Raw genomic sequence first — 12,638 nt, forward strand, 5'->3', positions numbered from 1 at the left:
TTTGTATCCTACTTTACTGAATTCATTTATCAGTTCTAATAGTTTCTTGGTAGAATCTTTAGGGTTCTCTATGTACAGTATCATGCCATCTGCAAATAAAGACAGCTTTACTTGTTCCTTTCCAATTTGGATGCCTTTTTTCTTTTTGTCTGATTGCTATGGCTATGACTTCCCATACTATGTTGGGTAAGAGGTGAAAGCAGACAACCCTGTCTTATTCCTGATCTTCCAGGGAATTCTTGTAGCTTTTTCCCATTGAATATAATGGTGGTTGTGGGTTTGTCACATATGGCCTTTATTACGTCATATATGTTCCTTCTATTCCCACTTTGCTGAGAATTTTTATCATCAATGATAGATTTTATCAAATGCTTTTTTCCCATGTGTTGGTGAGAACATGTGTTTTTTATCCTTCATTTTGTTTGTGGTGAATCACATTTGTTGATTTGCAAATGTTGTACAAACCTTCTATTCCCAGAACAAATTCCACTTGTTTATGGTATATGATTGGGGACAAAGCCACTATTTTTTTTTCCTTAACTTTTAAAGGTGCCAAAGCACAGGTTTTTCTGTTCCTAACCATTTACCTTGTCGCCAGCAAATGGAAAGTGGTGTGACTGCAGTGACATGAGAAGAGTCTAGAGTGGGAGACACTCTAGAGAGATGTGGGGGAGCAGCTCTGGAGCTTTCTGTGCTGGAATATGCCTGGATTATACAGCAGCTATCTTTCTTGAGAAGTGCAAGCCCCTCCCAGGGTAAAAGCAATTACCTTACCCTGCGGGATATCACTCACCCTACTCTCCCTCAAGAATCCTGCTTGCTCTGCCCTGTAACTTTTTTTCCCTTTTATTTGTTTTGCTCAGTTTTTTGTTTTGTTTTGTTTTGTTTTGTATAGGTTTTTCTTTTGTTATTCTTTCTTTTCTCCCACCCTGCTGAGGAGACAGCAACACATGCAAACTCAGGTGGTGTAAGACTCTGACTGTGGATACAGCCATATAACACACTCTCCTGGGAAACAGGCTGGTGCTTTCTCCACACGGGACAACCAGGGAAATACCCTTCTGGTTTGCAGCAGACACAAAACCTGGACTCCGAGGCACCAACCCATTAGCCTACTATGGGCCACACCCTGCTGAGTACAGGGAAATACTTCCAAACATACTGACTGGTAGTGCAAAGCGGGGCGGGGGGGGGGGGGGGGGCAGGAACACACCCACCATCTTCCCTAAAGTCTGAAAGGTATCTGCCATGGTAGATCCAGGAGTCCTATTCCTATGATGCCACCAGAAGCCATCTCAGGAAGAGTCTACAACTTGTCTAAGGCTGATAGCAGACTGGCAGGCAGAGAGAGAGACAGATCCAATGGTGACTTAGGTTCTTTGCTGACACAACCCTGGAACTAGTGCTGAAAAAATTCAGGTTTTTGGGTTTTTTTAAGATTTTATTTATTTATTTTTAGAGAGGGAAGGGGGAGAGAGAGAGAGAGAGAAAGAGAGAGAGAGGGAAATGTGTGGCTGCTATGGGCCATGGCCTGCAACCCAGGCATGTGCCCTGACTGGGAATCGAACCTGCAATGCCTGGTTCGCAGCCCGCACTCAATCCACTGAGCTACTCCAGCCAGGGCAAAATTCAGGTTTACTAAGCAGCTTGGCCCATCCTAGGTGCAGCCAATCTCAAAGACATCATCCACAAACTGTGGATTGCTTGTCACTTTGAATAGGCTGCTCAGAACAGAGATGGACAGGACCTGTCACTGCCTTACACCAGCTTCAGACACATCAGAGCTATATCTAAAAGAACCCCAGCAGGCAAACACGAAACTGCTGAGAGGAATGTCACTTTGTTCTTATAATTATTTTCCTTAGTTATTCTTTTTCATAACCTTATTACTATTTATTTCTTTATTCTTCTATTTTAGGTGTTCCATGTTTTATTTTCATATCTTTATTTTACTCTTATGTTTTATTACCCTACTGTTCACTTCTACATTCCTTTTATTTTTGTTATTCTTTCTCTTTCTTCATCCCTTTTTTCCATTTTACTCTTTCAATTTATTATTCATATTAGCTCTCTTCCATTTTCTCCTCTCATAATCACTTTTCTTTCCTTTGGTCTTCTCTTATTCATTTTTTTCTCCCCTTTCTCTACTATTCCATTTCTCTTCACACTTTTATTGTTCTTTGTTCTTTTGTCATTGATAGCACTGTCATAGTTGTGGGTGTTTTGTTTGTTTGGAATTTGTTTTTTGTGCTGTTTTGCTTTGTTCTATTAGCACCTGCACAACAGTGTACAAAACATGGTAGGGGTAGTACCTCACAGACAGACGGCCAAAGATACAACCAATGAACAAGCCAACAACAATAAGGGCCCAAATATAAGAGAGTCCACATAACCCACACAAAGAGCATTCCTAAAGAATCCAGATGAGGAGACCAAGACGACTGCTCCACTAGGTACCACAGGGCTTCTACCACATAAGCACACCCTACAAGACAGAAAGTCAAACCTGATCTATCTAGCACATAGAAACAACCAAAAGAGAAACACTTAAAATATGGAGACAAAGAAATACCTAAAGAACATAGAAAATTTTCAGATAAACAACCTAACCCCACACCTAAAAGAACTAGAAAAACAACAACAAACAAAGCCAGGAGCAAATAGAAGGAAAGAATTAATCAAAATCAGAGCAGAAATTAATGACATAGAGACTACAAGAACAACCCAAAGGATCATAAATCCAGGAGCTGGTTCTTTGAAAAGATAAACAAAATTGACAAACCTTAAACCAGACTCATCAAGTTAAAAAAAAATAAGAGAACCAAAATGAATAAAATCATAAATGACAGGGGAGAAGTAACAATTGAAATAAAATGAAATTAAAAGATTGTAAGAAATTACTATGAACAACTATATGCCAAGAAACTGGATAACCTGAGTGAAATGGATAAATTACTAGAAACATATAATCTTCCAAAACTGAATCAGGAAGAAGCAGAAAACTTGAATAGACCAGTAACAACTAGTGATATTGAAGCAGCTATCAACAAACTCCCAGCACACAAAAGCCCTGGACCAGAAAGTTTCACAGGTGAATTTTACCAATAATTCAAAGAAGAACTAACACCTATCATTCTCAAACTATTCCAAAAAATTTTAAGGAAAGACTCCAAACTTTTTTCATGAAACTAGTGTGTCCTAATTACAAAACCAGACAAAGATACAACAAAGAAAGAAAATGACAAGCCAATATCTCTGAAGAACATAGAAGCTAAAATACTCAACAAAATATTAGGAAACCAAATCCAGCAACATATCAAAAAGATCATACACCTAGATCAAGTGGAATTTATTTCACAGTTGCAAGGATGGTACAACATCCACAAATCAATAAAAGTGGTACATCACATAAACAAAGTGAAATACAAAAATAATATGATCCTATCAATAGATGCAGGAAAGTCATTGATAAAATCCAAACCCATTTATGATTAAAAAAAAACATGCAGCAAAATGGTAAAAGAGGAGTGATACCTGAACATAATAAAGATGATACATTAAAAACTTACTGCCAACATCATACTCAATGGTCCAAAAAGACAAACTAAGAAAATAATCCCATTTACTAGTGTAACAAAGAGAATAAAGTACCTAGGGATAAATTTAACCAAGGAGGTAAAATACCTGTATTTGGAAAACTTTAGGACATTGAAAAAAGAAATTGAAAAGATACAAATAAGGAAACAGATACCATGTTCATGGAACGGAAGAATCAACATCATTAAAATGTCCATACTACCCAAAGTAATCTACAGATTCAACTCCATATCTATCAACATACCAATGGCATATTTCAAAGAACTAGAACAAATATTCCAAAAAATTAAATGGAACCAAAAAAGACCCTGAATAGCCTCAGAAATCCTCAGAGAGAAGAACAAAGTAGGAGGAATCACAATACCTGACATAAAACTATATTACAAGACCACTGTAATCAAAATAGTCTGGTACTGGCATAGGAACAGACATATAGATCAATAGAACAGAATAGAGACCACAGAAATAAACCCATGTCTCTATGGTCAATTAATATTTGACAAAGGGGGCAGAAGCATACAATGCAAAAAAGACAGTGTCTTTACTAAATGGTGTTGGGAATACTGGACTGGTACATGAAAAAAAAAAAAAAAAAAAAGAAAGAAAGAAAGAAAGAAAGAAAGAAACTAGACCACCGTCTTACACCATTCTCCAAAATGAACTCAAAATGGATAAGAGACTTAAATATAAGTCTTGGTACCATAAAAATATTAGAGGAAAAAAAGGCACTAAAATTTCACATATCTTGTACAGCAATATTTTTGCCAATATATCCTCAAGGGCAAGCAAAATAAAGGAAAATAAATGAATAGGACTACATCAAATCTAAAAGCTTCTGCACAGCTAAAGAAACCATCATCAAAGTGAAAAGGGAACAAACCACATGGGAAAATATATTTCCAATGATACATTCGATAAGGGATTAATCTCCAAAATATATAAAGGTTTTAGAGGGGGCTTCTGGCCAAGATGGTGGTATAGGCAGATACACTTTCCCTCCTTCCTCGCACAACCAGAGGAAGGACAATAAATTTAAAAACAAAAAAATAACCAGAACTGCCAGAAAATTGAACTATATGGAGTCCAACAACCAAGGAGTTAAAGAAGAAACGTTCATCCTGACCAGTAGGAGGGGCAGAGATGGGCAGCTGGGGTGGAGAGGACTCACAGCAAGGTGGCAGCTGGAGGACTGGGGTGGTCGAGGCAGCGGCTGGCAGAGTGAGCATTCCCACATTTGCATGCTGATAAACCAGGAAGAACAACTGGGGAGTGAGACAGACCGTGTAACCCAAGGTTCCAGTGTGAGGAAATAAAGCCTCAAAACCTCTGACTAAAAAAACCTGTGGGGTTGAGGCAGCCAGAGAAACTCCCAGCCTCACAGGAGAGTTCATGGGAAGACCCACAGGGTCCTAGAACATACACAAAACCACAACCAAGGAATCAGCACCAGGAGGGCCCAATTTACTTGTGGGTGGTGGAGGAAGTGACTGAAAGCTGGCAGAGCTGAAGGAGTGGCATTGTTCCCTCTCAGACCCCTCCCTCACAAATAGCACCACAATGCAGCGACATGGGTTGGCCTGTTCTGGTGAATACCTAAGGCTCTGCCCCTTACTAAGTAACAGGCACACTGAAACACAGAAATATGGCCCAAATGAAAGAACAGATCAAAGCTCCAGAAAAAATACAACTGAGTGATGAAGAGGTAGCCAGCCTATCAGATGCACAGTTCCAAACACTGGTAATCAGGATGCTCACAGAAATGGTGGAGTATGGTCACACAATAGAGGAAAAAGTGAAGACTATAATAAGTGAAATAAAGGAAAATGCAAAGGGAACCAACTGTGCAATCAACGGATTGGAGCAGAAGGAAGAAATAAACATTTGACTAGAACAGAATGAAGAAACAAGAATTCAAAACAATGATGAGGCTTAGGAACCTCCAGGACAACTTTAAACATTCCAATGTCCAAATCATAAGGGTGCCAGAAGGAGAAGAGGAAGAGCAAGAAATTGAAAACTTATTTGAAAACATAATGAAGGAGAACTTCCCTAATCTGGCAAAAAGAAATAAGACTTCCAGGAAGTCCAGGAAGCTGAGAGAGTCCCAAAGAAGTTGGACCCAAGAAAGCACACACCAAGGCATATCATAATTATGTTACCCAAGACTAAAAATAAGGAGAGAATCTTAAGAGAAAAGGAGACAGTTACCTACAAAAGAGTTCTCATCAGACTATCAGCTGATTTCCCAAAAGAAACCTTGCAAGCAAGAAGGGGCTGGCAAGAAGTGTTAGAAGTCATGAAAGGCAAGGACCTACATCCAAGACTGTTCCTATCCAGTAAAGCTAACATTTAAAATGGAAGGGAAGATAAAGTGCTTCCCAGATAAGGTCAAGTTAAATGATTTCATCATCACTGAGCCCTTATTATATGAAATGTTAAAGGGACTTATCTAAGAAAAAGATGAGCAAAAATATGAACAGTAAAATGACAACAAACTCACAACTGAAACTAAAAACAAAACAAAACAAAAACAAACTCAGGAAACAGCTAGAACAGGAACAGAATCACAGAAAGGGAGATCATATGGAGGGTTATCAGTGGGGAGGGACTAGGAGGGAATTGGGGAAAAGGTACAGGGAATAAGAAGCATAAATTGTAGGTTCAAAATAGACAGGGGAAGGCTAAGACTAGTATGGGAAATGGAGAAGCCAAAGAACGTATATGTATGACCAGAACTGAGGGGTGGGGCGTACATAGCAGAGGGGAATAATGGGGAGAGCAAAATGGGACAACTACAATAGCATAATCAATACAATATACTAAAAAATATAGGTGAAAGCATAAATAAGTTTTAGTAATATTTGTAAACAGGAATACGATGTTGCCCACAGAAGCCAAAGAAACCGAATGGGTGCTGGGTTTGCTCAAGAGTAGTTGAGCTTGAAAAACTAGAAGTTGCCTTTTAACTACATTAGGAATGGAGCTGTCTTCAGCAGAGCACGAGGCCTAAGAATTCAAGTGAGGTAACAGGCCCCTGAAACTCATGTGGGGCAATTACCAATTCCCTCTCAGTAAAAACATTCATAAATGTTTGTATACCCTGTGTCAGTATGTCTAGAAAATATCTTAATCTGAGAATGTCACCAATATAGTACCATACCCTGGGAACATAGAGACAACTGGATCCAACCAAGATCTTGTCAGAAGCTGTGTGTTACAGCCAGGCTACTTAGGTACCCTATGGGCAACCAAGTTAAAATGTATTGCATCCCTTCAAAGCTAAGTGCAAACTGAGAGGTTGTTGAAATATGTACTGAATAGAACATAGTAGCCAAATCAATAATAGCAAAGTATTTGGCAGTGGCAGGTGGAATGGTGTTGGTTATTTCCCTCCCCTACTCCAACTTCATTAAGGCATAATTGACAAATAAAATTGTATATATTTATACAATGTGGTCCTGACTGGTGTGGCTGTTGGTTGGGCATCATCCCACAGAGAAAAAGGTTACCAGTTCTATTCCCAGTCAGGGCACATACTATGAAATGATTCTCATGCTCACTTAATACATCCATAACCTCACGATTACCTTTTTCTGTGTATGTGTGATGAGAACACTTAACATTTACTCTCTTAGCAAATTTCAAGTGTACGATACACTAGTATTAACTATAGTCACTATGCTATACATTAGATCCTATGTATTTACTCATTTGACAACTGAAAGCTTATACACTTTTGGTCACTCCAGTTATGCTGGGTCTTATTTTAATGGGTGGGGCCATAGCACTAGGTTGTAATAACCTGCCCTAAGGTACCACTCATTCTTTCTAGGTTTAAGACAGGCCAAATGGGCTGTAAAATGAAGAATGAGAATAATGACTTCTTCTCTTTGTATTGCTCTTGTATACTAGATCTGAATTAGTAAAGGTCTTTTTTCAATTTATTTAGGGCCATATCAACAATTCTAATGGGCTGGAGCAGATCTTCAAGGCCCCATTTGATAAAACCAAAGCTTTAATTTTATTCTAATGGGCCACACAACCAGTTAGAGCATCTATCCCAATAATGGAAAATCCAAATGGGGGTCTGAAATATGATCACTGAAAAATTAGGTATAAAGTTATTGTGCCAATGGCCTAAGTAAGATGGACTTGTTTGCCTTTAATCTTAGGTCCAGTGGTGCCCAAAAGAACATAGTGAGTTCCTCCTTTAAACTTAGTGGGTTTTCTGGGAATTACCATAATTTGGAAACTGGTATCAATTAAAGCCATAAAAGGTTACACATTGTGTGGTGACCAATGGACCACCATGGCTGTATAGGGTCAGTTGTCTGTGGGTGGCGTTTGGAGTCCCAAGGGCATGCTATATCACTATAAAGCTAGGGAGGTTGCCACTGTTTCAGGTTAGGAAATGGGGCAATGGGTCCTACATCTTAGGGATCTGGGTGGACAAGGAAGAGACTGGATGCTCTGTAAAGTTTGTCATAGAAGAACTTGGAGCTCCTTGGAGTGTTATTGAGCTGAGATAACTGGAGAAGCCCAGATGGCAGTGTTACCAACACCAGGTCTTCTGGTGAGGGCTCTATAGTGGTAGAGGGCAGCCTGGAAACTGAAAAGGGTACTTCCTTCAGTAACAGAATGTTAATTAGTGTCTGTGCCACAGGACAACATAGGTGTTTTTTCAAACAATCCTGAGGATCAGAATCTTTGTTGGGGTACCAACAGAAGAAATATTTAAAGGTCTCTTCAATCAGACATCTGAAGAGCACAGAGCTCAGCAAACCTCACAACTGTTTTTTCACTCTCTAATGACTCCTCTTCCCCAAGCAACCAACTGATAGGTGCATATACTGTATAGGATATCAGTCTTTCCCGACCATTTCTGTAGAACAGGGGCCAATGCCTAGTGAGAGACACAACCAGCAGTCACAGTGTAAGAGGCATTCCCCTGAGCCTTAGCATCAGTCACAGCTTATTATGTTGGAACTAAGAGACACAATTCTAAGACACATATGGATGTATCCAGGCCAGGACACACAACCCAGGACCACTTTAATGAGGGCCTCAATCCCACAAGTAATAGGACAAAAGCCACTTTCTCAGGCCCTCTTTCCCAGAGTTAGCTGGACCCCAGAAAGCATGACTGACCCTAATTGTTTTATGAGCCTTTATCCTCAGAACTAGAAAATTACTGGAAGCACCCTGAAGGTACAGAGGTTCCAGGAACTTGCAAAACAGGACATATCAGACTACAACCACAGGACCCTACACCTGAAGATAACATCGAAACAAGTTGCAACCTAACTGAAACATCCTCCTCTACAATGGCCCCATTACCCAATAAAAACTCAAAGCCCTAACCCCTCAGTTCTGGTGCTGGTGCATATCCCCATTCCTAGCCCTTTCTCTCCCTTGGGAAAGTAAAATAAAACCTTTACTCTCTGCACTTTCTTCTCTTTGTGAATTCTTTCACAGCCTGCGTCACCATCCCAAACAACAAGCCCATCCCTAAACATCAATTATCAAACAATCTGACTTCGGTTGATTATACTTATAAGGGAGGTTCTATAAAATTCAGCAAATGAAGCACACAGAGCAGTACAATTCAAAGTGCAACTTTACCTGCAAGCAGCATAGCCATTTCCCCAACTATTTAAAGTGTTCTATACCCAGTTAGTGAGCTATGAGCAAAAAAAGACCTTAAAGTAGTGGTGGTCACCAACAGTGTTAATGTAAGTCTAGTGCTGACATGGTGGTGAAGAAAAATGTGGGACTGTGTCTACAGTGGTCATGGGCTGGATGTGTAAATGCACGCAGAGGCAGCATCCCTGCCAAAATGGGTGGGTGTGGCACTGAAACTATGAAGGGAAAATCTGGCCCTAGACCTGCCCAGTGTTAACCACTAGAAAAATTTTCATTTTATATCCTTTTGTAAAGCCTGTGAATTTCAAGGGACTAAAGCCTTAGACCAAAATACTCAAGGGATTTTTTAAAATATCCCTCAGAATTTTGGTTATATCAGTAGATATGGAAAGCTATCATTTTTGTCTGAAAACTAAACATGGCCATCTTGTAAACTATTTGTTACCAAAGTCTTCCCCTTTAATTAATTGCACGTGCATCTTGAATTTCAGAAAACATTAATTCACAACAAGGAGGAAGAGAATGTGTTCTGTTGTTGAAACAATTATTGTACCATTTTGTCATGTTTGTATTCGATTTAAAAGACTTGAAAAGTCAAAGTGTCTGAATAGCTTAACTAAAGTATAACTGAAATATTCATAATGCTCTACACACACTGTGGCATACAATATAAAAGTTGTAATGTTTGTGATTCCTGTGCATTTTATTATTTTTATAATTATGAACATTTTGATAGTCATTTTAAAACAAACCAAAAAGTGGTAGTGGCAGTCATAGCCTAGAGATTGCCCTGCCAACTACACAAATTAATTTATGGTCACTCCACAAAGCAGGGATTGCTCTCCCTCCCAATTTTATATTGATTGTTGAGGCTGATGACACTCTACACATCAAGAGATTTTGAAAGTTTCTTACACACAAATGGGACACCTGGGCAGAGCAGGGCCTGCACAAACATATCTGGGGTAGCTTGTGCGGGTGGAGGGAAAAGGTCAGCTTTCATAGTAGACAGGAGGTAGAACTGGATATGGACTGAAATTTGCAAAATTTAAATTTCCCACTGGCTCTAAAGGAAGAGGGGCCTGTCCAGTTGTGGGGCCAAAGTGGAGAGAAAGGTAAAGCTTAAAAAGTCAGTGGTCAAACATCAAAACTGGAGTCAGACTCTTTATTACAAATAGGTACCATCAACAGTTTAACAATTAGTAAATTTAAGCACACAGAAGTTAAATTGCCTAATGGCACATAATAGTAAATAGTAGCCTTTTCTTATTCACCACATTTTCTAGTCTGAATTTGTAAAATTCAACAAGGTTTGAGTTATAATAGAAAGTCTTCAACATTCATTACCCATTTTTTCAGTATTAAATGTCTGATTCTGAATAAACTGAATATCAAGTCAAAGGAACTGCCACATCAACTGTATTTTACTCTAGCATGAAATCTGATGAGCTACAACAAATGAAAAGCAAGTAAAGTGTTTCCTACATTAATTATATTAGGTTATGAATTCCAAGATGTTGATTAAGGTGTGAACACTGTCTAAAGACCTTTCCACATTCCTTACATTCATGGGGTTTATCACCAGTATGAATGCTATGATGTCGGGTAAGTTCTGAGACACAAGTAAAGGCCTTTCCACATTCCTTGCATTTATAGGGTTTCTTGGCAGTATGAATTTGCTGATGTTGAGTAAGTTATGAGGCACAAATAAAGGCCCTCCCACATTATGCACATTCATAGGACTTTTCACCAGTATGAATTTGGTAATGTTGAAAAAGCTGGGAACCACAAATAAAGGTCTTCCCACATTCTCTACATTCATAATGTTTCATACCAGGATGAATTCTCTGGTGTTCAGTAAGTTGTGAACTACGAATAAAGGCCATTCCACATTCCCTACATTGATAACATTCCTCACTAGTATGAATGCTATGATGTCGGGTAAGTTCTGAGACACGAGTAAAAGCCTTTCCACATTCCCTACATTGATAACATTTCTCACCATAATGAATGCTATAATGTCGGGTAAGTTCTGAGACACAGGTAAAGGCCTTTCCACATTCCCTACATTGATAACATTTCTCACCATGATGAATGCTATAATGTCGGGTAAGTTCTGAGACACAAGTAAAGGCCTTTCCACATTCCTTGCATTTATAGGGTTTCTTGGCAGTATGAATTTGCTGATGTTGAGTAAGTTGTGAGGCACAAATAAAGGTCCTCCCACACTGTGCACATTCATAGGACTTTTCACCAGTATGAATTTGGTAATGTTGAAAAAGCTGGGAACCACAAATAAAGGTCTTCCCACATTCTCTACATTCATAATGTTTCATACCAGGATGAATTCTCTGGTGTTCAGTAAGTTGTGAACTACGAATAAAGGCCATTCCACATTCCCTACATTGATAACATTTCTCACCAGTATGAAGACGCTGATGTTGAACAAGTTGTGAACGCAGTCTAAATGCCTCACCACATTCCTTACAACCATAGGGTTTCTCACCAGTGTGAATTCTCTGATGTTGAGTGAGTTCTGAGCCACAAATAAAAGACTTCCCACATTCCTTACATTTATAAGGTTTATCACCAGTATGAATTCTTTGATGTCGGGTAAGGGTTGCAGATTGTCTAAAGGCCCTCCCACAGTCCTGACATTCATAGGGTTTCTCATCTGTATGAATTCTCTGATGTCGAATAAGATGTGAGCCACGAATAAAAGCTTTTCCACATTCCTTACATTCATAATGCTTCTCACTAGTATGAATTCTCTGATGTTCAGTAAGATAAGAAAAATGACTAAAGACCTTCCCACATTCCTTACATTTATAGGGTTTCTCACGAACATGAATTCCTTGCTGTCGTATACGTCCTGAGCCATAAATGAAGGGTTTTCCACATTCTTTCAATTTACAGAGTTTCTCTCCAGAAAAAATTTGCTGATGCAGAACAAGAGATGTCTTCAGGCTGCAAGTTGGCATTTTTTCGTAAGTCATTAGTGCTTCCCCCAGATATCCACCCTGCTTTATCTTTTGCTTCTCAAACTGGCCTTTGCATACCCAGTCATCTCTGACACTGGAGCCTACAAGGCTATAACTTTTTTCCATTACCATCCACTGGGCTGATGTTACTTCACAGATTTCTTTTTGAAGACAGGATTCCTTGGTCTTACATCCTAATTCCAAGCCTGAAAGATAACCAGAAAGTAAACACATGGTGCTTCCTCTTTGGAAAGAAATAAAACTTCTATGGTAGAAATAATAATAATGTCCCTAATAAGTGAAGATGGTATACATAGACTTCAATTTGAAAAAGAGATCAAGAGCATAAACAGTAAGAACTATGAAGAGAGTTCTTAGAAAAGTAAGTACAGTCAGTAGTTTTTAAATTTTGGTGTA

The 12,638-nt window shown here is 39.0% G+C and overlaps 1 protein-coding gene across 1 annotated transcript in view; it reads right to left on the reverse strand.

Moving 5' to 3' along the window:
• Positions 1-10,766: 10,766 nt before the first annotated feature.
• LOC114511233 (zinc finger protein 850-like) overlaps positions 10,767-12,638 on the reverse strand; it is a 55,728-nt gene continuing 53,856 nt past the window's right edge. Inside the window, exon 5 of the mRNA XM_036012874.1 lies at positions 10,767-12,427. Within this exon, the coding sequence (XP_035868767.1) occupies positions 10,965-12,427 (1,463 nt within the window). The 3' untranslated portion in view covers positions 10,767-10,964. The remainder of the gene's footprint in view (positions 12,428-12,638) is intronic.

This window comes from Phyllostomus discolor, chromosome 12 (assembly GCF_004126475.2).
Source record: "Phyllostomus discolor isolate MPI-MPIP mPhyDis1 chromosome 12, mPhyDis1.pri.v3, whole genome shotgun sequence".
NCBI classification, from domain to species: Eukaryota; Metazoa; Chordata; class Mammalia; order Chiroptera; family Phyllostomidae; genus Phyllostomus; species Phyllostomus discolor.